Source organism: Lycorma delicatula, chromosome 6 (assembly GCF_047948215.1).
Source record: "Lycorma delicatula isolate Av1 chromosome 6, ASM4794821v1, whole genome shotgun sequence".
Taxonomy (NCBI): Eukaryota; Metazoa; Arthropoda; class Insecta; order Hemiptera; family Fulgoridae; genus Lycorma; species Lycorma delicatula.
The window spans coordinates 124,213,896-124,241,600 of NC_134460.1; the positions used below are offsets into that span (position 1 = coordinate 124,213,896).

Genomic DNA, 27,705 nt, shown 5'->3' on the forward strand with positions numbered 1-27,705 from the left:
AAATGCCACATGGATTTCGTATCTAAATTAATTCTTAAAAGATTTGCAAATGAGAAGTTAACTACTCGTTGAAGATTAAAATGGCTTGTTTCATTCAGTTAAGGAATAAAGTCATTAAAAAAAAATATTTGTTAGATCAAATTATTTTTTAAATATATCATTATCTAATGGTCGTCTTTGTCATTTGATTTCGAAGTCGAAGTTCTCAGGTTCAAATCCTAATAAAGGTAATTGCTTTTATTCGGATTTGAACACTAGAGCGTGGATACTGGTTTATTTTGGGTTTTTTCCTGTTTAGCCTCCAGCAATCACCGTCAGGTATTGTTTCAGAGGATGAATGAGGATGTATATATATATATATATGAGTGTAAATGAAGTGTAGTCTTGTACATTCTCAGGTCGACCATTCCTGAGATGCGTAGTTAATTGAAACCAACCACCAAAGAACACCGACACCCACGATCTAGTATTCAAATCCGTATAAATCCGCCTTTACTAGGATTTGAACGTTGGAACTTTCGACTTCGAAATCACCTGATTTGCGAAGACCCGTTCACCACTAGACCAACCCGGTGGGTTGGTGTTCTTTGGTAGTTGATTTCATTTAACTACACGTCTCAGAAATAGTTGGCCTGAGTTTGTTCAAGACAACACATTTACTAGTACAGTTAAATTACACTAATAAGCCACTAATGACTTTAATTGTTAATGCGACTATAAATAAAAGTATTAAAAACAACAATAATAAACATTTTATACAAAATTTAAAAAAAACACAATCATGCTGATAAATCGTTTTAACCATTTTGCATTACACAGTTTAGAAATAACTCATATACATATAAACCTTTCCGACAATTAATATTTCTGATGTAAAAATAAATTGTATCAATTTCATTTATTAGCAACAATTGCATAACCATGTACATTCATTTAATCAGTATTTAAACAATTATTCTAAACGAATAAATTATAATATACTCGTATTTATCCTATTTATTTTTAAAATTGTAATACAATCATAAATAGATGATTGAAAACATTCTTTTAATGAATAATTAAAGCTGGCAAGCTAATTTATAAACACAAAAATAAATTTCATCTATTTTTAGTCTGTTAACCCATCCCTTAATTTGCCTTTATTCAACATTTTTTTAAATATTTTTCACGGATTGATTACGCAAGAACCGTAATAAAAATAGTTTACTTAATTTTTTCAACCGCTAAACAGTAAAATTATTTTTTAATTCAGCATAATTGATAACGTTTCAACAAAATCATAAATAGATTGTTTTAATTGATATTATATTTTTATTCTAACAATTAAACTTAATTTATTTCTATAACATTTTTATTTCATTTTCCTTATGTGTATTTTGTAATCCGTTCAACTAGTGAATATGATACCCCTTCCCCCTCATGACCAAATGACATGAGGATGATATATAAATGTAGCGCATTTAAATGAAGTATAGTCTTGTACAGACTCAGGCCGAAATTCCTGAGACGGGTAGTTAATTGAAACGCAAACACCAAAGTACACCGGTATCCACCGACTAGTATTCAAATCCGTACAAAAGTAACTAAATTTTACTAGGATTTGAACTTCGTTACCTTCGATTTTAAAAATCATCAGTTGTTAAAAAACCGATTTGTGACGACGAGTTAACCACTAGAACAGAGATGGGCTCTTTCTATAATATGTACGTCATTTTTTATTTATTTTTTCCAATAGTGAAATGATTATCTGCGAAGAATTTACACGTAAACCATTTTTACATTACATTTGTAGCCATGTATACGACATTAGTGTCCACACATATTTGTCATTATATTTAACCAGGTAGTTAACAATGTAGGAGAAAATTATTTTTTTTTTTAAATCTGTAAAACTACCGCACAATATAATATGTAATAACTACTGCACAATATATATAACTATACCCAATTACTTTATATATATATTTACAATGTGTTTATTACGCGTTATGAAAAATAAAATGTTTATCTTTAAATAATATTTTTTATGAATCATTAGACTGGAAAATATGTAGGTTTATATCACAATAAAGCGTATTCTTTTCTCGTTATTGTTGTTAGTTAAGCTAAAGAAAACATTTAATTATTACAGAAACTTATGCGAAAAACGTTTCCAGCTTTTTCATTCGTTTTCCGGAAGTGTGATTTTAAAAAGTCAATGTTATACGACTTAAATAACAATCTTTTATTTATTTTGTTTAAATATATTTTGGGTATTTCCTCTACAATATAAATACAGAGGTATTTTTTTAAATTGCTGTTTCAATACTCCAAAGTTAGAAAAGAGTTGTGCAATGAATCATATGTTTAAACAAAAATATTATCTATGTACAACACTGTAAACTGATTGTATGTACACTTTTCACTTATCAATTTTATGAATAAAAGAAGATTATCGTTAAAACTGTTTTAAAGAGAAAAAATATTTCCTAAATTTACTGATGGTCTAAATAAGTTTCCCTCCATATTGAAACCGATCACCGGAGAACGTTTTTTAAATATTTGAGCAACAGAAAAAACTCTTCTTTGCGCTAAATTTTTTTTGTAATCTTTTAACGAGCTAAGGAAGAATTAAAATCTAGATTAAAAATATGAATAAAAATAGGAAAAGAGTTTTAAGTAATCTAAAATTTTCGTTTAAATTTTTTATTTAAACATGTAGTTCATAAATATTATTCTTCAGGGACAAGCATTTATAATCGTTCCGAATACTATAAGGAGAAACGCTAAACTACGAAATATAAGGTTTTAAAAAATCTACAACTAAAAATGCTGCTGTTTATTAATCGTGAATTTTTATGTGCATCTGATCTCTCTCACTCTCTATCACTCTCTCTCCCTCTCCCTCTCTCTCTCGCTCTCTCTCTCTCTCTCTCTCTCTCTCTCTCTCTCTCTCTCTCTCTCTCTCTCTCTCTCTCTCTGTCTCTGTCTCTGTCTCTGTGTGTGTGAGAGAGAGATAGAGAGAGATAACCTATTTAGTTAAACTTGGAAATCCCAAACACCATTTCCACGGACATATGGTCGAATTTTTTTTTAAAAGGAAATATTGTAATTATAAAACACGATTTCACCATTTATGGTGAATTATAAGTGAGATACACATTGATTCGGCAAATCGCATGTGTGATGATTCTGCAGAAGTATCGCAGTCTGATTCAGATTAGCTGTTTAATAAATTGTTTATATCTTTAAATATAATGTTTCACTATGATATAAGTATTTTTTTCGTATCACTATGTAATTTTTATTTGTGTATATTTGGATAACTATGGAAATTTTTACTAATTTCCTATTTTCCAACATCCAAAATATATCATTAAATGAATAAATATTAATTTTGAATGAATTTGATATGTTTTTTTTTTTTTGTGATTTCGACGTGTGAAGCACCTCAACTAAATAATTACCAATTTTTTTTTTAATTTCTTAAACATGGTTTCTGGTGATACATTTTAATAATAAAAAATAATTAAAGATGTTTTAACCACCTTACTCAGTGTCAAGAGTATACTGTTGACATTCGAACAGTCATGACTGTATGTCATTTTAATTTTTGACTTATAATATTTTTAATCTCCTGATAACGGTTTGAAAAACCGAAAGATTTTGAGAACATACATATTTTTTGCTGGTAAGGTGGTTAAAAAATTGTTTATTATAAAAATCTTTTTGTGAAAGTTTTCAATCGTAAAATTAAAGTGTTATCCTCTACATTAAATTCTGTTCGTGGATAAGGGATATCTATTTAACTGGTTAAGGTATACGAGTATGCTATCTCTATCTTTCTAAATTTAGATTTTTATTTTATCAAACCTAAAAAAGTGTTATCCATTAGGTAGTGGTGAGTAATTTCAATTGAAAATGGTCAGTGGTTTGCATATTTTTAAACTAAATTTAATTCGATTTCTATTGAATTACTTAGAACAACAGTTATTTGTATATATATATATATTTCTTTTTTTCATCTCTTTATTTATTTTTACATATGTTTTACTCGGTGTCTACTGATCATTAATATTGTTCATCAATCAAAACGAGCATTTAGTTTTAGAATATAAGTTAAATATTTAAAAATGATTTTAGAAGGTAATTTTTTAACTGCATCGGATAAGCAATAGTTGATCCTGATAAAATTAATATCATACACACGGCCAAAAAGCCTAAAAATACTTTTTTTTTTCTTTAAACACCCCCAAGGTCTCGCCGTTAAGCAAAACACAGTCACCTCGGAGTGCCGTGGCAGCAGTCTCTGCTCACCCTAGATATCCCCCTACTGGGGTCTTCCTACCGGGGTCTCCCCAACTTCACTAGGACACACCGACTTCCTCTTCGGTATAGCCGATGTTCCCTTCCGCTAAGGAACTACCCATCCCGTTCCTACTCTAACAGTTCCAGATGTGCGTTTCACACATCCACTTCGCGACCCACTGATGCCTTGAGGTTTCTTTATGCCATCATCGGGGAGTCCCAACCGCCACCCCCACTCTTGAATGTGAACGGACCCGAACACCCTAAGCAAAAAGACCTGGCGACGTGTACCGCCAGGTAGGTTCCTGGCGGTACACGTCGCCACGCTTCGACCCTTTTTTAAAATTAAATTAAATCCAAACATACCTAGACAGCAATAATCATCAAACCATTAATTACTCATCTGGATAGAAAAACGTAGAACTATTTGTAAAACATCTTCAAGTTTCTGTTACTCTACTTTCAGCCGAGCAGAAAAAACACCAAAAGAGTAGTACTTTACTACCCGCTGCTTTGTTATTGCTATATATATATATATATATATATATAGATTAAATTAACACAATTGAAAGTTTGATAAAACATTAACAAAATGAACGTTATAGACTTCACAAAATTTAATCTTTCCCTTTTCCCCTTTCCTTTTTCCTTTCCAATTTTCATTATTCCCACATATCCTTTTCTTTTCCCCCATTTCCCCTTTCAAATCCCTTTCCCTTTTCTTTTCCCACTTCTCTTTCTCTTATTTTCCTTTTTCCATTCCTCTTTCCCCTTTTATTTTTTTTCTCCTTTTTCCTTTCCGTTTTTCCTTTTCCCCTTTTTCTATTTTCTATTTTCCCCTTCTTCCCTTTTACCTTTTCCGATTTTTCCCCTTCTCCCTTTTTCCCCGCGCGTAAATCGGTCCAGTAGTTTTTTAGTCTATAGCAGACACACAGATCGGAAACATTAAAATGGAATCGTAAAATATTTAATTTAGCGTGTATTGCTTTTGCGTCCAACAGATAGCGCTGTCTTTAAAAAAAAGCATGTTTTTTCCTGTCACAATTGTGACAGATTAGGTATATAAATCGTAGGTATATAAAAATACGCGCGTATTCGAATGCAACGTTGTGTTAAAATTTCCAAACAATCGGTGAAGAACTTTCCGAGATTTAATATTTTGAACAAACGAACATTTACATTTTTGTTTATATAGATAATTTATATTTATGCATTGTTTAGACAGTTTCTAAGCAACTGTTATTTAATTTTTAATTCAGTTCTATTAGAATTTCTGATAGAATTACACGTACTGAATCTCTGCTACTCGATTGAGATCATATAAAAGGTACATCAAAAGAAATATATAGAAGAAAAAAAAGAATTGCAAAACAAAACGTTCACAGATAGAGAATTAAAATAACAAAAACCACTGCAATTTGAAGAAAAGGAATAACATCAGCAAAAAGAAATCTTAATCGAAATTAAATAAACTCAAGAAAAACAAGAATCATTAAAGGAAACAACAAAGAAATAGAATAAGGAATAATAATAAAAGGTATTTATAAAAAAGTTACATAACTTTAAAAAATAATACGAGTAAACATGGTTGAACCATAACTATAATGGTGGGGTGGGATTAAGTGAGGTGGGGTGGTGGGCCCCCATCTCAATTTTTTGTTAGTTTTGAAGAACATGCCATATAGCGGTCAATTGCATGAAGTCTGAATTAGGAAGTTGAATGACATATGGCATATTTATATATACATAATATATATTATAAGAAGAAAGAAAACAGGAATTCTTACCCATCTATTTTGGAAAAAAATTGATCATCTCTTTTTTATAAATTATGAATACGATGTAAAAAGATATTCATGCTACCTATTAAGAGGCCGGGACGAAATTCGTTGAATTAAATGTTTTTATGTTACGAAGAAAATCATAGTTGGACTATCACTTTTTTGATATAAATATTTATAAACTATCATTCAATGTGTATTGAAATAAAAAAATATTTAATGTTGATTATAAACGACTACTAACTATTTCTGTATTTTTTGTACGAAACTATGATGATGATATTAGTGTTTACAAAATCATTATTAAAATATACCTAATAAATTTTTATTTTTGCAAGTTTTAAAATAGTTATTTTATTTTTTTAATATTAAATGTCAAATTTAATAAAGTTATATTTAAAATCAACAATCAAATTTCACCATAATTTTGACTTCAGTGTTGCCATCAAATTAAAAAAAAACGTAGCCAACTGCTGATATCACACGTAAGTAATATTAAATAAACAAATATAAAATAATTACAACAGTCTGCAACGTGATATTCGCCTACATAATATTTGATCATTCTACTGTACAGAATGATGGTTCAAAAACTGAGCATGTCAAACTATTCTTTAAGATCATAAAATTTCATAGCAGTAGAGTGGTAAAGTTTTGCCTAAATTGATGATTTTCCGTTTTCAGGAAAATAATTTAATTTTTTTGTTGACATTTGGGTGCTGATCCAAATTTATTGTTTTAAGGTTATCAAGGTGCATAAAAATTTATTTAAATCTATTTTACCATAATTTGATTCTAGCCTTCTATGTATCAAACTTTATTCTCACACTTTCTTTCTGTAGTTTTGATTCGAATTGAAAGTCAACTCTCTGAGGATCTCCACTACAGACTCTCACAACAGGGCTAATTTCTAGAAGCCAGAACCATTATTGTGAGCTAATTATGCCGATCGGCCGCTAACTTTCTCCACATATTGCGATAACAAGAATATAAAATAGATTTTTTTTATACATATACACTTTGCCAGTCTCCGTGGCAGAATGGTAGCGTGTCGGTCTTACATCCGCAGGTCCCGGGTTCAAATCCCGGTCAAGCATGGCATTTTTCATACGATAAATTCCATTTTCATATCCCACACACAAGCTTTCAAGCTTATATGGTGATATCATCGAGCAAAAAAAAAAAAATTGTTTAGCGTCTTTTTCCTCCCGACATCGATTTTTTTATTATTTTTTTTAATAATGATTGTCAATATAACCCCAGTACTATAAAGATTTTATATACTATAAATTCAATCGAATTTGTAGCTAACTGATCTTTTCCAATACGTTTTAAGTAATTTGCCCTTCGACTTCAAAAAATATCACCACCGACTTCATATTTGTAAATGATTAAGGAAATCAGTTTATCCATTCTCTCAACATGTTTTTAACTCCTTTTTTATTATTTTATTAAGCAATATACAGACTCAACGTTTAATTCGTTCCGTATATCGCTGAGTTGTACAACATGCATCGGTCGATTTAAGAACCACGATTCACTTCATACACAATGTATATACAGTTATTTTTATTTTTTTAGACACACGGGATTAATAATCCTGCATATTATCTGTAATCTGAAATCCTTGTTTAGTCTTTCTCATAAGAAACATCATCCCAATAAATTTAAAATCAACTAATAAAATTCTACCACAAGAACAATTTTTTACGTAACTGGGAATTTTCCATAGAATACCATAGCTTTGGTTTTTCCAAGTGAAATTTACTTAACTGTAATCAGAAGCAATAAGATTTAAACAAGGAATGGATTTTTGAAAATAATCCTCCGAATTTTTCATTATGAGCTAGCTGATCATCAGCGATTTTTTAAATATTTTTATTCTTTTTAAATTATTAAGGAAATAATTATTTATGATTATAATTTTTTAGAATATAATATCGCCTGCTTTATTATATGGGAGATTACTGTAACAATACTGATTTTGAAGTTATTCACAATGGTAAAAATATTCTCAAAAGTAAATTTGTTTGACGGTTTTTACTATTTACGGTATCAAATTATACAGAAGGTAAAATCAATGTAATAACGAGGAAGCGTTCATCCATATTACGAAAGAAAATGATTATGCCATTAGCTTACTTAGTTAAAAACAAAAATTATTTTAACCCTAATAATAATAATAAAAATTAATTGCGAATTCTATTCCAAAATCTATTTTATAAAATAATCGATCTTTAAACGAATAAAAATAATAATTTTTACTGTATTAGAAAAACAAGTCATATAAAATGCTATAAAAGTATTCTTATACAAATTTTTAATATTCATAGAAAACCTTTCTAAACTTTACATGCTTATATGAGGATTACGCATCGGCACATATTGATCCCAATGCCTAGTATACACCAATAAAAAGCAATGACACAGTTATATGGGGCAATCTTTATATATTAAATCGAATAAAAAATTTTATTAGCTAAACTCGGTAAAACGTTTTTATTAAAAATTATGTTAAAATCAAAACCGATTTCAATTTCTTTGTTTTTAATAAAAGACAAATCTGCTAAACCTTTATGTTCAGTTGATGTAACTTTCATAGATTTTTAAGAAGTAAATACTCTACAAATTTTATTTCAACAATTTACTTATTTTATTCACAATTTAACGAAGTTATTGAACGTCAAATCAAAAAAAAGTTGTGTTTTGCGACTCCAATTTTTTACGTTTTATAAATTTTCTATAAAAATAGATTACTAAATATACAGTTCAACAAAATATGTGTACAGACAAAATATGTATTTAAATTCGTATTAAAACATTATTTTTTTTAGAACAACACAATTTTGAATCTTTTAAAGTTATCAGAAATGTATTTTAAAAATTAAATAAAGGAATCTATAATATGCTAAATTTGTTACCGCGGGTCCAAGGGAAACTATTAATCTTAAAAAATGTAACATGTTTTCTACAAAGAAAATAATAAGCTAAAATGAAATTCAACAACTGATCAATCTGTGATAAATAATAATAATTATTATTATAATGAAATTGTCAACTCCGGGAATATATATATATACAGATCTTTACATCTTGTAGGAAGATTATTTTATAGTTATGGTCAAATGCATAATAAATGAGCGATAATATGAGATGGAGATGATGGAAAAAGATATCGTAGATTTATATACTCAGATTTTTTATTCATTCTCCTTCTAAGAAAATAAATAATTAAACCCCCTATATTTTTATTTTCTAATGAAGATTTTCAATAAGTAATAAAAATAAATAACCATAATTACCAATAAAATAAGCGTAAATTTTCTGTACTCATTTATGAAAAAGGGTACTCATCATTTTCCTTCTCTTCATTGTTTTAACAAATTCTGTACCAAATTTAATATAAACCCCCACAAACTGGTGTATTCTAATATCACTTTGTTAATACAAAAAGGGATAAGACATAGCTCATTTCATTTATTTAAGGAGGAGTCGGAAATTTATTCATCATATAAGATCGGTCATATTGAATTTTCTTAAAAATAATGAATTGAAATTAAATTTAAGGATAGCATTTTTCAAATTTTTAATATTTCCCAGATATTAAGTTTTTTAAAGTTGATAAAATCTGGCTAAGATTTTACTGAAATTATTTGGCATTTGCATAGAAATTAAAATCTTTACCTTGAATACGTATATTAAAAACCCTCCCCGGATGTAAAATTGCAACGTATTTATTATCAATGACCCTAATTGCTAAAATATTTATAAGCATTATATACTCATTGTATATTTTATTTGTAAAAAAAAAATTAAAACATATATATTTTTTTGTTACACTAGTTGTAAATTTAGTAAAAAAATTCAATCCTACAAAAAAAAGGCAGTCTTAAGACATAATCTAACAAACTGAATAATAACACAAAGTTGTTTAAAATCATCAGTATTCTTTAAATTTTTAAATTATTAAACTTTAACCATCTCTTTAATTAAAAATACTAATAAAAAATTAAAAAAGCTATCATATGATTGCAAAACTTTTCCGGTGCTATCGCTTAAATTTAAAATAATTTTTAAATGGAAATAATACCTTATAATTAGTTTTTAAGTAAAATTTATTTAATTTAAATAAAAAATAAAGAATCACCCCAATTCTATTCAACTCTGCCTTAGAAAAAGTAATTAGGAAATGGAATAAACAAATGGTTAAACATCGAATCTCAGAATCTGCACGTTTATGAAAAAAAGGAATTATTTATTAAACAATTAGCCTTTATAGATGACGTAGGTATTCTAGCAACAAATATAGAAGAAACAAAATTAAAAATACATTTATCGGCAGAAAATAGTAAGGTTTAGAAATGTCCTATGAAAAAATACAATTTATAACCGGTGATAAGAACTGTGTAAAAAAATAATTTTTAAAAAGGGATAAAAAATTTATGAACAGGCAAATTTAAGTATCATGGGGAGGTAATAACACCAACTGTACTCGAAAAAGAAGTTATTAAGATAGGATTTGAAAAACGGAAACACCGTTTAATCTACTGTCACTTGACTGACTGCGGATATTTACAATAATAAAGTTACGCTATAAAGCTAAATTACGGCATTATAAAACAGTAATTTGCCCAGAAGCCTTATATGTTGACGAGTGTTTAATAAAGTTTAATGTAAGAAATTTAAAAAAAAAAAACTAATTTTAAGGAAGATTTTTGGAACCAGAAAAACAGAGGAAGATTAAAAACTAAAATCTAACAAAGAAATCCACCAACAAATGAAAGATTTAAAAGCGAAAAATAAGAATGAGTTTTTTTGGCTGTATTTATAGAATAAGTGTAAACTTATAAAACAATTATTTAACTTTTACAAAGATAGATAAATAAAAATAGGGTGGCACCGGGAAGTAAAATAAAACAGAAAAACTAAATTAAGTTTGGAAATAAATAATAACAGATAGAATAGAGTTTCTAAAAACAATTGAAGATTTCAAACTAGATGAAAAGGAAAACCAAAAGAAAAGCTCCAGAAAACTTACACAGGAGCAACAAAAAGCTCTCTCGGAAATGAAAAAGTACTGGAAACAACAAAATAAAAGGAAATGTAGCAAGATCTAAAAAGGACTATTCGAAAGAAGAAAAAGGAAAAAATTATTATTTCACTGATTTCTGAAACGATTAAGTCCGGTAGGGGTCGGTCGCTCCTACAAGACTAATACCTCCTTCTTTTGGGGTTAAATCAACCTCATACACACTCCAATAAACACACCCGCACATCTCCAACACATATCTTCCGTGTTTTCTGTTCTACACGGAAACAGAAAGGAGAAGTGCATTTTTCAATCCCAACGATTTCCTCAGGTCATGGACTGTACCATTAAACGTTATGTCTTGAATGTCCTTAGTCTTAAATTCCCTGTAACTTTCTTTAAATCTTGTTCCTGGATCTTAGGGATCATTTCAAGGGCCTCGATAACTATCGGCATTACCTTTGTCTTCATGCCCGGCATCCTGCTAACCTCGAGATCTTGTTATTTTAATTCTTTCTCTGCAATTTTTTGTGTGCTATTTCCATTGTTACGTACAGAGACGTCTATTAGCTACGAATTTCTGTCTTCATTATCCTTCAGTACTATATCGGGTAAGCATTCACTTATCGATCTGTGTGTACTGGTATATCGTACGTGTACTGTATTATACGTGATCGGGTACACCTGTTGTGTGTTACTACCCGCTACGGCAGATACTGGTTCCATTTGTCCGCATCCAACGGTATACGGAATTTTCTACATATAGCCCAGCGAACTTAGTCACATATTCTATTATGCCTTTGCAGGTATTCGAATCTCGCCAGCTGCGAGCACCCCGATACGAGATGATCTTACTGTTTCTGAACAGGTACTGCATAGTCTATATTTGTTATAGTCTTTGGTTTTCATAACGTACTTCTCGTAATTTCTTGTCTTCAATGCTTGATCCTACGCCGCTACAATCAGGGCTTCGGTTTCAGTCTTCAGTTTTTACTCTACGAAGCCACGATACTGTACGAATCTCATCGATACCTGGCGCCTCCATTCTCATGGCATACTGTCTATGTAGATTTTCCCCCGCCATTCTTTTTGCAACGCTTCCTGGGAAATTCTCTTCATGTTAACGTTCATCAAGGCGTCTTCCAGTAGCCTTTCATCTTCATCTCCCGGCGGTCCTGCACATTTTTGTACAATTCTAAGGGCTTTCGATAGAACTTTCACATTTCTTGGTTATCGCTCCTCATTATAACTTCTCTCATAAGCCTGTCGCTCTGATTTTTCAATAGGAATTGCGCTAGAGCAACGATTGCATTTCAGTATGCCGCGGCGATTTACCACAATCCTCTACCCCCTATTTTCCGCGAGACGTATAGGCTATCCACGTCTGCTCGTGGATGCACCAATCCATAAATCGTAAGTTCTTTCCTCGTCTTACAATCTAATTTGGCTGCTTCCACTTCTCTCTATTCCAGGATGGAGAGCTGTACTTGAGCACGGGTACGACCTAGTTTCCCATCGCCCTGATTTTGTTCTTCTTGGTCAGGTTGCTTCCTAGGATGGACCTTACTCTCCTAACGTATTCTTTAGTCATCTTTCCCTTGACCTTTGCATCCTTGATTTGAGGATCCTCTTCCATACCATATATTTTTACACTCTCCGTCCTCTAATTGTCTTATGATCATCTCGTCATTCTCGCTCGACATTTCAGCCCTCAATCCTCTTCTAAGAATGACCATGCATTCATCTAATCCGAATTCCACCCCTATACCGCTAGTGAATTCTTCAACCATCTGTATCATCCCATCCAGTACTTCCGGACTTTTCGCTATTATTTTAGATCATCCATATAGTAGGTGCGATATTGACTCCATATCTCTATGCATTTTATATCTCAATTTAGTGCTTCTCAGTCGATGCGTGAAAGGTACTGCCCCAAAATTAACATCTTTAGCGCACATATTTAGGTACTATTTGACCCAATCACTCGACAGCTACCTCATATAAATTATTTAATAACTAATAATCATATAAATTATTTATAGTATCAAATTATAAAAAATTTAAAAACTTTTTTTAGATTCTTAAACCGGATTCAATGAAACCCTTTTTTGTAAAAACGTTTCCAAAGATGAATGCACACGAATATGTGGTGCATACATGTTACGGAAATATCTATAACTATGTTTCCGTTTTTTTGAACTAAGGAATTCTTGAAACGTCGATATTTGGAAAAACCCCGATACCCAAAACTTTGACCGATCGCTATATTTTCCCTTTATACCTACGCTGCTTTAACAGCGATAGAGCTATATATAAGAAAGTAAAAATCTCAGATTATTAAAAACCACAATAATTTTAGAAATTTCAAGTCGACAGGCTGAAAAGTTCGGTATATTGACAAAAATTAATTTTTAGATTTAGAGTTAAAGAAACTTTCATTATTATAAAAGATTTTTTTTATATATACTTCGTATAATTTTTTTTGTTTTTTAATCTAAAAAACATAAAATTTATATAAAGATTTATCTCCAATACAACAACGTTCAATATCTCACAGACTTCAATCTGACCTTTTTAAAAATTTAACTCCATCAATTCCTTTAAAACATAACCTATCACGTCAAATTATACGATCCTAAGTTATAAATTCTTGTAATATTAAACCAACAAACACACACACCAATCCACATACATTCAGTATTTTATATAATTCTGAATAAAGGAAAATATAAATCAAAGTAGGTCACTTGATTAAAAAAAAAGAAAAAACTCCAGTATAAAAGTAAGTAAATAATATAAGAAGAAAGGTAAAATCCAGTTTAAGAAATAGACGTTAGTGACAAGAAAAGGAATGGAGACAAAGAGATAAGAAAGTACCTTAAAAGAAAACATACCACCGATAAAAGGATTAAGAAGTGATTTATGAGAATTGAAATTTAGATGGCTGGGCTATATTTGGTGACAGTACGGGTGGAACTACTCTTGCCAATAAATAACCTTGAAATCTAATATGATAATAAAGTTTAAATTCATAATTTCATTTTACAATAACATTATCAATAATTATAAATCATGCAAACAATTCATGTAATAAATTAATTATTTAACAAATAATTAAAGTACAAAAAGTGATTAAAATCGAAAATGAAAAAAACAAATAAGTATAAAAGTAAAAAATATGATGTGGACACCACATGACTTCCTTTTACGCCTATTAAATTGTATATACATATTTTTTAACAACCAGATATTAATAATTATTAAAAAATCAATATATATAAATTAAAAAAAAGTTTAAAAATTTTTTTTACAGTCAGAGATTAATAATCATTAATAAATCAATAAATATGCTGTATTTAAATTTTAAAAAAAAGTTAAAAAAGGAAGGAAATGAATTCGGATTCGAACAGATATGCCTTCCCTTTGTACGATCCAAATATTTCATTAATTAAAATTTTATTTGGCTATAACTCTATCTTTTTTTCTTTCTTTTTCCTGTTTAGCCTCCGGTAACTACCGTTTAGATAATTCTTCAGAGGATGAATGAGGATGATATGTATGAGTGTAAATGAAGTGTAGTCTTGTACATTCTCAGTTCGACCATTCCTAAGATGTGTGGTTAATTGAAACCCAACTACCGAATATCACCGGTATCCACGACCTAGTATTCAAATCCATATAAAAATAACTGGCTTTACTAAGATTTGAACGCTGTAACTCTCGACTTCCAAATCAGCTGATTTGGATATACGCGTTCACCACTAGACCAACCCGGTGGGTTTGGCTATAACTCTGGAACCAATGAAAATAACTGTCACTTATGATATAATGTTGAAAAGCTTTCAATGAGGTTTGATTACTGCAGTTAAGAAAAAGTCCAAAATTCAATTTTTTTTTTTTTTTTTTTTGGGCTTTTTTGACACTTTTGGTCCAGTCGATTACAGTCAAAAGGGGAACTGCACAACTAGATGTTACAACAGTCCTAAATCCAAAATTACAACATTCTACAGCTAATCCTTTTTGAGTTACGTGAGATACATTCTTACGTGCGTACAGACATTACGCCAAAACTAATCAAAATGGATTCAGGGATGGTCAAATTGGATATTTCCGTTGAAATTTGAAAACCGAAATTATTCACTATCACAATACTTCCTTTACTTCGTACAAGGAAGTAATTTACAGTAAACAAATATAAATAAATAAATTTAATAAAGTTGATTAATTATAAATTATTCCTACTTGGTCAAGCCATTTGAATAAGATTTTAAAGTTGTTTTTCATTTAAAAAAAGTTTACGAAAAATAGAATTATAAAGTCGCATTTCGGTTCAGTTGTCTGTATAAAAAGAAGAATAGCATTAAAAAAAGGCATAGATAAAAAAGACTCTTTTATATAAATCATTTTAATAAACTCCTTTCATCTAGGAGTCTCCGAGTTCGTATCCCGGTCAGGTATGCATTTTTAAATGCTACAAAATTCCATTTTGTTGTTCCCACGTACAAGCATTTCTATAAGCTTCTATGTCCAATTAAAAACAAAATAATATTAAGCAAAACAAACTTCTTATGGCTTAATTTTTTTTTTTTTGGAGGGGGGAGTCCCTTGTCCCAATCTAAGAACTTCCCCACCGTGATAAAAAAAAGCAACCAATTCAAAAGATCAGTCTTGTCAAACATAGAACATTAAATGAAATATTGTCAATTTTGTCATTGTCAATAGAACATTAAAACAAAAAAAATAACATAATATGACACAAGGGTCTACAGGGCCCTTGTCATTTAAAAAAACATTTGTGTTTAAAACTTAAAGAAATGTTGTCAAATCTTAATGCTTACTAATTCGAATCCGAACGGGTTAAAAAAAACTGGTAAATGAAAAATAATAGTATCACGGACTGGTCAGACCGAGTTTTAGAAACAATTTTTAATAAAAATTTATTTTTTTATTAGTTTATATATTTCTACTTCTTATACAAAGTATAGGAAAGTATTACGATCGCGAAAAACTTCGGTTTTCAGATTTCAACGGAAATATCCATTTTGACCATCCCTGAATCCACTTTGACTAACTTCGACGTGACGTCTGTACGTACGTACGTATGTATCTCGCACAACTCAAAAACGATTAACCATAGGATGTTGAAATTCGCATTTAGGACTGTTGTAACATCCAGTTGTGCACCTCCCCTTTTGATTGCAATCGACTGGAGCAAAAGTATCCAAAAAAGGTCCAAATTCCAAACAATTTGGATTTTGGATTCAAGGGAAAGGTACATCATTTCGAATCCGACTTCATCTCCTTTTTTTTAACTTTTTTTTTAATTTAAATATTTATTTATATTTTTTTTATTTATCAATAATTATTAACATCTGGTTGTAAAAAAATGTGTATATGTAATTTAATAGGCGTATAAGGAAGTCATTTGGTGCTCACATCAGAGTTTTTAATGTAACGATACGAAAATAAATAGACCCTGCAGCAAATTTTATAATCGGTAAAATTTTATTTCACTTAATAGTTAATCCATAATATTTCAGTAGAATTTCTTCTTCAATTCTAATATTTCGGAAGTTTTCAGATATCCCATGCAGCTTTCTGAATTCGGGGCTCATAGGCGTCCCTTGTTCGCGACGTGTGAATGAGGTGTAGCCTTGTACAGACTCAGGCCACACACCAGAGACGTGTTGTTAACTGAAACCCAACCACCAAAGAACAACGGTAGCTACGATCTAGTATTCAAATCCGAATAAAAGCAACTATCTTTATTAGGATTCGAACCTGAAGCTCTTGACTTCGAAACAGACATTCATACGATTGATACCTTAACAATACCTGTAATTCCCACTTAAAATATTTGCCAGTTCGCTATCCAGTCTTAATTAAAAATAAAAGTTAAAACAAAGTTGTTATACTATCCTGGCATTGGTTATTTATTAATGTATAGTGGAAAAATAATGATATATTAAAAAAAAATTTTTAAGACTTCAAAAAAATTCATATTTTTAAACTTTGATCGGCTCCCCTCAAATATTGCCCCTATAGTATATTTTGGAGATCACTTGCGCTACTACTAAGCTTAGGAAGGCTCCAAATAAATTCGTTTAAAGAATATGCAATGAATAAAAAGATACCCTTTTTCACTTTTTGAGGAAGGGAGAATTTGGAGAAAAATTTATTTTTTAAATAGTAATATGTAATATTACTATTTAATTTAATAGTAATATGCATGTTCGCATGTACTGGACTTAATATAAAGTGGAGTTATGTTTGCAAACTTTGAGAAAATTGACCCTAAAGAAACTATTTACCCCATCCCTGGGGATATTGACCCAAACATTTACCAACAAATTCCCCCCATATACAGAATGTCCTTTAAAGGTGATGTCAAACTCTAAGAGGTTATTCTGCTTAACATACTGAAGAAAATGTCCACTGAACATAAAGCCGAAAACACAAATTTTTTCTGTCTGACCACCATTTCGTGTTGTTAAAAAAAATTATTTTTCACGAACGGTTGAAGATAATGCAATAAAATGTACTTTATTTTAAAATAACATTTTTTATCAGGAAAAAAATAACGATCCTCTTCGTTGATAAATTTAAAAATGGCGATCGTTTCAATTTTTCAATATTAAATATCGTAGGAATTTTAAAAATTATGAAGCATTCTTTTTTGAATAAAACGACACCTTAGTCGTAAAAATCCGACTACATTCAACAGAGTTATTGAAAAAAATAGGCATAAACCGATATAATTCCTAAAATTAGCAATTTTATCAGAAACCCCGATAATAAAAGAAACAAGATGGCCGCCGTAGCGGTTTAAACCTACATTTTGCAATAACTCTCTTGTTTATCGTCGAATTTTTACGAATAAGGTGTCGTTTTGATCACAATAAAATGCTTCATAATTTATATACTACAACACAATTTGATAAATTTAATAATTCCTAAGATATTTAAAACGGTGGAGAAACGATCGCCATTTTGAAATTAGTCAACTAAGAGTATCGTTCCTCCGTAGCCCGAATGATAGCGTCTCGGCCTTTCATCCGGAGGTCCCGGGTTCGAATCTCGGTCAGACATGGCATTTTCACACACGCCATAAATCATTCATCTGATCCTCCGAAACAGTACCTAACGGTGGTCCCGGAGGTAAAAAAAAACAGACACCTGTATCCACGATCTAGTATTCAAATCGTAATAAAAGCAACTACCTTTTTATTAGGATTCGAACGTGAGAACTGCCGACTTCGAAATCAGCTGATTTAATACGAAGAGTTTTACCATTGACAATCCCCCCCCCCCTTAACGGCCAATGATGTTTTTTTTAAAACCATAATGCAACCAATAAGAAAGAAATCTGTAAAATATCCTTCGAAAATAATATTTTCAAAGAATAACAAATAAAGATCTTGATGAGGAAAATTCATTTAGAATTTTAAAATTTAAATTTTTCAAAATTATAAATTCCATTCCCTTATAATAATAGAAAATATAAGAAATTAAATAAGAAAAAATAAATTGAGTTTTTTTCAATATTTTCATCGGACTGGACCTCCTCCTCGGAAATTATGAACCTCCTAAACATAAATTATGATTCAACAGTATTATTATCTTAAATTCAATTAACTAATTACGACGCCCTCTTCTACTACTACAATAATAACATCAATATCATTCACTGTTAGTGTAACACCAGCCCTTATCACGCACATAATTCTCCTAAAAGCAAATAGAGTTAACACGATAGTTTATTTATAACATATACTATAAAATAACTTTTATTTTTTATTAACGCGAAAACATTAGTATTATTTATTTATTATAAATTTATCTACTACGGACTATCGATTACCTTTGGTCATATCATTCAATAAGTAATAAATATTAATAAAGTGATTTCATATAATAATGCCTTATGAAAATAAAAATAGAATTATTCATGAGAAATTTGTTTTTAAAAGACCGATATTTTACCAACCTCTATATGAAAAAAGTTGAAATTTATATTACATTAAAAGTTTTTTTTTTTTTAATTAATACTCTTGTGAATTGTAATTTGAATAAATTATTTGAAGAAAGCCTGCAGGAATTATGAGTAAAAGTTTCCTGTTTTTGAGTCAGGGGATTTTCATAACGTATTTAAAAAATAATATCAAAAATTAGTATTTAAATATACTTAAAAATATATGTATTCCATTTAATGAAATAGAAGTACTATTTTTTAAATTGTTATTTCTGTTCTCAGTATACATAGGAAACCTTTAACCTCTAAACCGTAAGTTTTAACGATATTATTAAGATAAATATATATTTTATAATCCCATTTAATAACGAGATGAAAAAAGAGTAGTAAAGGATGCTTTCCTTTATTACCCTTTCCGTAAAATCAACTCTCTGTTAAAAAAGAATTTCTTCTAGTAAAAGCAGAATAAAGTACAGGACCTCACATTGTCTGTACAATTAATTCAGAGTGAGTATTTTATATTTCAGGAAGGATTAGGTTGTCCTGTAAGTGTATATCGATACTTTAGCTTTTGTATCTGATATCAAGATTGCATCGACTCTTCGAGTCCGGCGACCTTAACGCGAAAAACCGTGTAGGGTAATACTTAATCTAGAGAACCGATAAGGAAACAAGAGATTGGAGATAAGAAAAAGAAGATGGGTGTATATAAGAATAATTTACTTTCAGAGTAACCGCTATACAAGATGGATTATTTTGCTCCCCGAATCAATGCTTAACACCATTTTCAGTCAGCAAACGTTCATCTCGTCCGTAGTTCCTCGGGAGGTTGGTTATTTTTACGCACAAAGAAGGAGCATATTACTAATTAATGATTTTCTGGTAGCAACTTAGATATGTACTAAAATTATATATATTATACGTACAAAAATTGTTTTTCCTTTAGAAATAAAAAAGCCATCCTAGAATTGGTACAGGATTCCTAAAAGAACAATTTCACCTATACTCGGAATTTCATGCCTGAACATATTAAGCTATGAAAAGATCAATGAAAAGATCTTCCAGTGGAAAAATATTTCAAAAAAAATACTAAGCAGTAGATAAAATTCTGGGGTTTAAAAAACTAAACTTTAATTTTTTATATAATTTCTTAACAAAAATTTGATAGGTTGAAATTATGTGGCCATCGAAACAGAAAAAAACCTACATTTTTTTACCTTTTCTTTTTTTTCTACTTAATACTTCACCAATATTTTTGTGTGCTGCTATGCTGCTGTCAAAGTTCTCCCTTTCCACTCTTACAATACTTACTCTCTGGTTCTCTCTCTACCTATGACTCACCCTCTCTCGCTAATTCTCGCTCTCTATCCCTAATTACATCGGTGGGTTAGACTACAAAAAAAATAATCCATTATATCTAAGAAATGTGTTGCCTGTTGCCGTTTGTTATACAGAGTCCGGCAGAAATAATTTCCCCATTTCAAACGTAAATAAAATAGGAATTAAAACAAGATAACAAAAAAATTAAATATCTTCTGAAAGAGCAGTGTTTTCACTTATTTTCACATAACTTTTATTAATTTTAATAAAATTAATAAAATCATTGAAACCAATCAATGAAAAGATCTTCCAGTGGAAAAATATTTCAAAATAATACCAAGCAGTAGATAAAATTAAGTATAGATAGACCTTCACTATCTATACAGCTTTAACCTCTCTTTGAAATTCCGCAATTATTTTCTAGTCATTTCCAATGGTATTGCAGCGATTTCTTGATAATAATCTTCTTTTAAAGGATCGAGGGTTCTTGGCTTCTGTTTAAAGATTTCAGGCTTTAGATGTCCCCACAGAAAAAAATTACATGCTACAAGATCGGATGACCGTGCAGGCAATGGGATGTCCCATGGCCTGCACATGTTCCTCCTTGTGAAGTATAACTCCGGGAAATATTTCTCTGAGGAAATTCATCAATTGTCTTGCCATGTGAGGAGTGGCCCCATCTTGTTGAAACCATAAATTTTCGGCTTGATTTCCGAGTTCATCAAATCTAGGAAGACGAGTTAATCTAGTAGTAGTTCATCAAATCTAGATGAGTTCATCTAGGTAGGAAGACATCGATCGCGTAACATTTTTACATAACATTCGGAAATTACTGTAACCGATCGTCTTTATTCCTCAAATAATTATGGCCTTATTATTCCAAATTCGTTAACCGCGTACCAAACTGTAACACACAGAGTTCGGAGAGCGCTCATGATGCTGTAGGGAATTATTTTCTGCCCAGTATCAAAAATCTTGTTTGTTAACACAACCCGGTAAATGAAAAAGGACATAGTCACTTGACACTACAATCGAGTTCACTGGAACATTTTCTAGAATAGCCTGACTAATCCAGTCACTTTCATTTAGCTGCTGCACGACCATCATTTTGTAAGGATGAAAACTGTAAGTCGGCGTGTAACATTCTCCTGACAGTTCGATCAGAAATTTGTAACTCAGCAGCGTGTTTAAGAGCTGAGCGACGTGGAGATCGTGTAACTGCTTTTCTCGCCGCTTCAGTATTTTCGCGTATTCGAACGTGGCCAACCTGGTGATTTATTTTTTTAAACCGAACTGATAGCTCTAAAATTGGATATCTATAACTGAATTGTCTTCTTATCGGGTACCGCAGCGTGTCGACCAAGCCTAAATTGTCAACAAAATTTTCGCTGCGTGTTGATAACAGAATCACCATTTTTAAAATACGTTTCAATAACCACAGCGCAATACTCACCAATCCACGCCATAGTCGTAACTGAAATGGTAACAGATCCGCTACAAAATGGCGTACCGACATCGCGCCCTGTACTATTAGCGCTACACCAGCAGCGGTAGGAAATCGGGGAATTACTTCTGCTGTGTGAATGTGTCCTACCTGCCAACTGGACGAACATCCAACATTAAATACAAAATAACAAATGTATCCCCCCACCATTTTAATTGCAATGTACATAAACATTCAAGTGATCATTACAGAAATATATTTGGCAAACATTGTTACTTGTATGTTTTTACTTCCTTATACAAAGTAAAGGAAGTAATATGATCGCGAATAATCTCAGTTTACATATTTCAACGGAAATACCCATTTTGAACATCCCTGAATCCATTTTGACTAGTTTCGGCGTGACGTCTGTGCGTACGTACGTATATATCTCGCATAACTCAAAAAGGATTAGCCGTAGGATGTTTAAATTTTGGATTTAGGACAGGTATAACATTAGTTGTGGACCTCCTCTTTTGATTGCAATCAACTGGACCATAAGTGTCCAAAAAATCCCGAAATCGAAAAAATTTGAATTTTGGACTTTTCTTAACTGCATTAATAAGCCTTCATTGAGAGCTTTTCATAGTGATAGTTATTTTCATTGCTTCCAGAGTTAGAGCCAAATAAAATTTTAATTAATGAAATATTTGGATCTTACAAGGGGAAGGCACGTCGGTTTGAATCAAACTTCATCTCCTTTTTTTTTAAGTTTTTTTTTTTTAATTTAAATATAATGATTTATTATTAATTATTAATCTCAGATTGTAAATTTTTTTTTACAATAAATAATAATTCAATAGTAACGATAGAAAAATAATAAATATGAAAAAATATCAGAAGTTAATAAAATAAAATTTTATGTACTTTTCATTTTAAACAATGTGTATATGTAATTTAATAGGCGTACAAGGAAGCCATGCGGGGTCCACATCAGATTTTTTTTCTAAGCTTTAACCGCAATTTAGTATATCTTAGTCTTTAATATAGATTTTTAAAAATGTAGTAAATGGTTTTTCAATGTATGTTTTATTTAATAATTTTTTTCCAGAAATTATCAAGCTACATTTAGAAACAGAATTCACTAAAACGGCAAACTCCGGGTTAGATTAGTTGTGTGGGAAATAATTACAGCTGAACCGATATAAAAATTTCTTTGTTAAAATTTCAATTATTTGTTAAAATCGACGATAAAAAGATACTTCTTTGTATAAACTTTTTTTATCGTTCAGTAAAATATAAAATAAAGAATTTAACCTTTATAGCAGAGTAAACAATACCGCTTTTAGAAAATACAATTAAATTCTTAGTATAATTAATCTACACAAACGAGATATTAAGTTTCACCTAAAATACAAAGAATAGAGTCAAGATTAAAAAGCAACGATTCTAAAAAGAAAAGGGGAAAAATACGTAGTGATTGAACTGGAAAGCAGCTGACAACAAAGAGTAAAATTTCCACGGTCTAGAAAAGAGGAAAGCGGTTAGGTAGGGCAGGATGATGTTGAAGTGGACAAAGTCTTATCATCATTAATTCTTCTGAGTTCCCGTTTGTTAGCTTAAAAAAAAAAAAAATATTAAACACTTACCGGTTCAGTGACCACACAACTTCCATTGATTCTTTTTTTATGTGATCGAACTAAAAAAATATTCGTATATAGAAAAATGAATATGTAGGTATAATTAGTTCATTTTAATAGTGAATACATTTATTCAATACAGTCAATTTAAAAAGGAGAACAGTACTAGGCATTCAATAATTATATTCGTATATTACTTTTACATTATAAATACTTAAATATCTGAATAGAACAGTTTTAAGTAAATAAAAACATTCGCTTTATCAAGAATAGTTCATTAACTTTGAAAGTAATCCGTATAATGAGCAAATAAATGATGGTTGGTGGTTTTCTTTGTTCTTTTAATTTCTACTTCAGTATTACGAAGGATTTAAAAATATCGCTATAACTGTAAATGAGAGTTTTTTATCTTTCAATTACACCGCTAAGAGGTTTTATTTACTCCATGATTTTATATTTATTATGTATTTTATTTCTACGTAGTTTTTCTTCATTATATTTTTTAAAAATGGGAAAATTGCATCTTGTAGCTCTTAATATAATAAAACCTAATACTAAAAAAAGCCCTAAAGAGTTAATAAAAAGCATCGCCAGAATTAGAAATAAAAAAAAAAAACTTTTCCGCAGTTCTACGCAAGATCGACTTTTTGTTTCCGACGCCCTTACTATTTCGTAGTCAGAAACGCACTACATAGTTCGATTAACCAGCTGACCCTACACACCAGCAGTCATCATAACCTCAATTTGAGGTTATGTTGCCTGTTATCGACCTTAAATTGTGCGTTAACTCAGAAACGGCTCAACCAATCTTCATAAAATTTTCACTTGCACAACTTCAGATATACTGCAACAGTATATTTAAATTTCAATGAAATTTATTAAGTAGGTTTGGCGATTTTAGAGCCACAATATTACATACATGAATGGTATTTTCAAAATCCTCATACCTCAAAATGTAAAGAAAATCCATTCTCACCCTTCCCCAATCCCACCGTAAGACTGAACGTAATAGCGTACTTTTCTTTCAAAAAGTCTGTAAAAAAAGATATTAAAGCCTACTGATAGGTAAGGAAATAACGATACTGGATAATGAATAAACAGAATTAAATTACTTTGGACACGTGATCATGACAACTATTCATCATTTTGGAAATTGTTTTCGCTTTCTTTGTCTTCAACCTACATTTTTTTTAATGTTAGTAAATAATTTTTATGGGGGTTTTAGCGATGAATGACGTCGTGACCGCAGCATTTAAATCAGTAAGTTACATTTATATTCAAGATGGTCCGAGTTACGTTTAACATACATTTTATCTCCGATTCAAGTATAAAATACGGGAAGCTAACTTTGTTTCACCTTTTTATTCTTTTAGGTAGATTTCATAAGAAAGCTACCTATTATAATGGGTACCATGATTCGACTGCCGGAAAATTTCGACATATCTTCGCGTTTCACATCCTCCAGACACAAAACCACCGTTACTTCAAAAATTTATATATATATATATATATATATATATATATAGTCATCGTGTCCACAAGAAAGTGAAATATGTATTCACTTTCTTATGGATACGATAACTACCGTAACTTTCCGCCAATCATTTTCAAATTTAAACACAAAATATAACGACCAAAAATCTCGGTCGAGTTCGTTAATGGGCAAAATCGTAACATGGGGATGGAAATGGGAGGGCTTTTTCGAAAAAAATTTTCGATGTATTTTAAATTAATAAAGGAAATTTTTTCAAGTAAAATTAATTCTCAATATAAAATGTTGACATGATAAATTTATAAAATAGAATATTAAGATATAAATTTTCATAATTTGATAGCATGATTTGGTGAACTGCATCAATGATTAGGCGAACGGAAAATATTATTTCCGTTTGGAATTCGATGAAGTTCAACAAAGGAAATCTTTTTTGCCTTTATCTTTTTTATTTTTTTTACTGTGCAAGTAATATTTATGTCTTTGAATACAAAATTGCAACCCCGCGAATACCTTGCGGAGTTTTATAATTATTTGGTGCCGACTGAATCGAGTTATTTACGAATTAATTACATGGCAGCTATATTTAAAGTTATATCACTGTTTAAAACTCGATAGACGATAAATTATTACATAAATGTTAGCGAGGACTAACAAATTGAGTCACCCTGTGCATTACTGCACTAACACAGTCGCATACGTTGCAGTAAAATCTCACTACTACAAACAACAGTTAGGATATCTCTTAACGCTGAACAGTATGTCGTATTATATTCTATTACATATTAAGCCTCTTAGCAAATGTCAAACACTGAAATGACACTTCATACGATGCTATTATTGTTATCAGGTCAATGTTGTAGCTTAGTATTAGTAAAATTATATGGACAACTACGAAGTTTTATCAACCAAAGTAACATTTCGATTTAAAAATAATTACTTTGATGTTACTTTTTACTTCTAAAGTAATTTGAAATTTACCAAGTACATAATTACTTATAAATAAATTATGTTAATAATGCTTTTATTTACAGTCGCATCAACAATTACAGTCATTAGCGACTAAAGTAACACTATCATGTAGTGTTACATAAAACAACAAAAATAAACAATAAAGAATAAACATAGACAAGTAACAACAAATACAAACTAAAAAAAATATCAGAAGTTATTAATGAAATAAAATTTGATGTACTTTCCATTTAAAAAAAATGTGTATATGTAATTTAATAGACGTACAAGGAAGTCAGGTGGTGTCCACATCAGATTTTTTTTTGCACCTGTATTATTTATTAGAAACCCTTTAATAATGTATTATATTTTAAATCTTTTCTTTAATAATTTTATGGGTTGTGGCCATTAAAAAATGTAATGCAATTTTCAAAGTAATTCAGAAATTACTATAAAAGTTTAATACAAGTTTAACATTCTATTATCATTACAAACATAAATTTTGCTAATTGTTTTACTACTCTGTAATATAATTTGTTCTAGCCTTTATTATATCCAAATAAATTGTCTAAGACTAAATAAATTATTTCCTCAAATAAATAAACGAATCAAAGTTTGATTTCTATGAGAATAGTGATGATATTCCTTATATAAGACAGTCCATGTAGTAAAAAAAAGTGGACGTGTTCCAATTAGAATATCACAATATGCATCTTGTTGGTCTGATACCGATTTGCAGCAATAAAATACAGCTCACTGATGAATGGAAAGAAAACCGTTCCATTCCGATACTACATCCGGCAGCGAAACAATAGAATTTAAATGAGATGACATCGCATGCCAATAAGAAGCATGCTGATGCTAAGAAAAGAGAGAAGTGATAAACAACCAATAATGGAATGGAATGACTGACGTAATTTTTCAAAGTAAATTTTATCTACATGATATTTACTACATTTCAGGTTGTGGTGCCTAACAATAAACTATAATTGTGGTAAGATTGTGGTGTGTGACTAGTAAATTACGGCATCTATTTGTTTAATGATAATATGAAATCCGAAAATCTGATATACATAATAATAAGATACTGTAATCTATACGTTTATTATTTCATTTTAAACTACATATATTTTTTTTTTTTTTTTGTTTCAGCGAGTACTTCATTTCACTCAAACAAATCCATCGGAGTACTGAGGGCATCGCAATATATTTATGGCATCGTTTTCTGCTTAACTATTGCCTTCCTATTTCAGACAACGTATATAGTTGTCTAATAAATTGTTATATATACATAGTAAATATTATGATAAAAAAAATTAAAAATTATTGTAAAAAAAAAAAGAATTACGACTTAATCAACATAATTACTAAATAACCAATAATATTATTTTAAAAAAAAGGAACCGATGAATTGGGTGAAATGTAAATAATGGTTTTTCTTAGTTTTCCTATTTTAAAATATTGTGGGATATAGACTGAAAATATAAAAGAGAAACTAATGGAATTATATAACTTTTTTGAAGTTGTTGGATAACTGAATAATCATAAAATGTCCATTTTTTAGAACCTAAGGGTTCTCGAATAATGGGGCGCAGCATTAATAAGAAAATTAAAAATCGAAATGGTCACCAAAGGATGCTGTACGGCTAAAAGTATAGTTAGTTACTGATAATGTGATATATAACTAAAGAAAAAAAATAATAAAGTAGAATTTTATTTTAAGAAAGCAGAATTAGGATATAATATTGGGATGAAATTTTAAATCCATTGATTTCTTATTTTCTTTGATAATAAATTATTTCAATAACAA

At 30.1% G+C, this 27,705-nt stretch overlaps 1 protein-coding gene across 1 annotated transcript in view; it reads left to right on the forward strand.

The window, feature by feature from the left end:
- LOC142326929 (uncharacterized) overlaps positions 1 to 27,237 on the forward strand; it is a 516,589-nt gene extending 489,352 nt beyond the window's left edge. The window contains exon 6 of the mRNA XM_075369657.1: positions 27,048 to 27,237. Coding sequence (XP_075225772.1) covers positions 27,048 to 27,169 — 122 coding nt within the window. The 3' untranslated portion in view covers positions 27,170 to 27,237. The remainder of the gene's footprint in view (positions 1 to 27,047) is intronic.
- Positions 27,238 to 27,705: the final 468 nt, after the last annotated feature.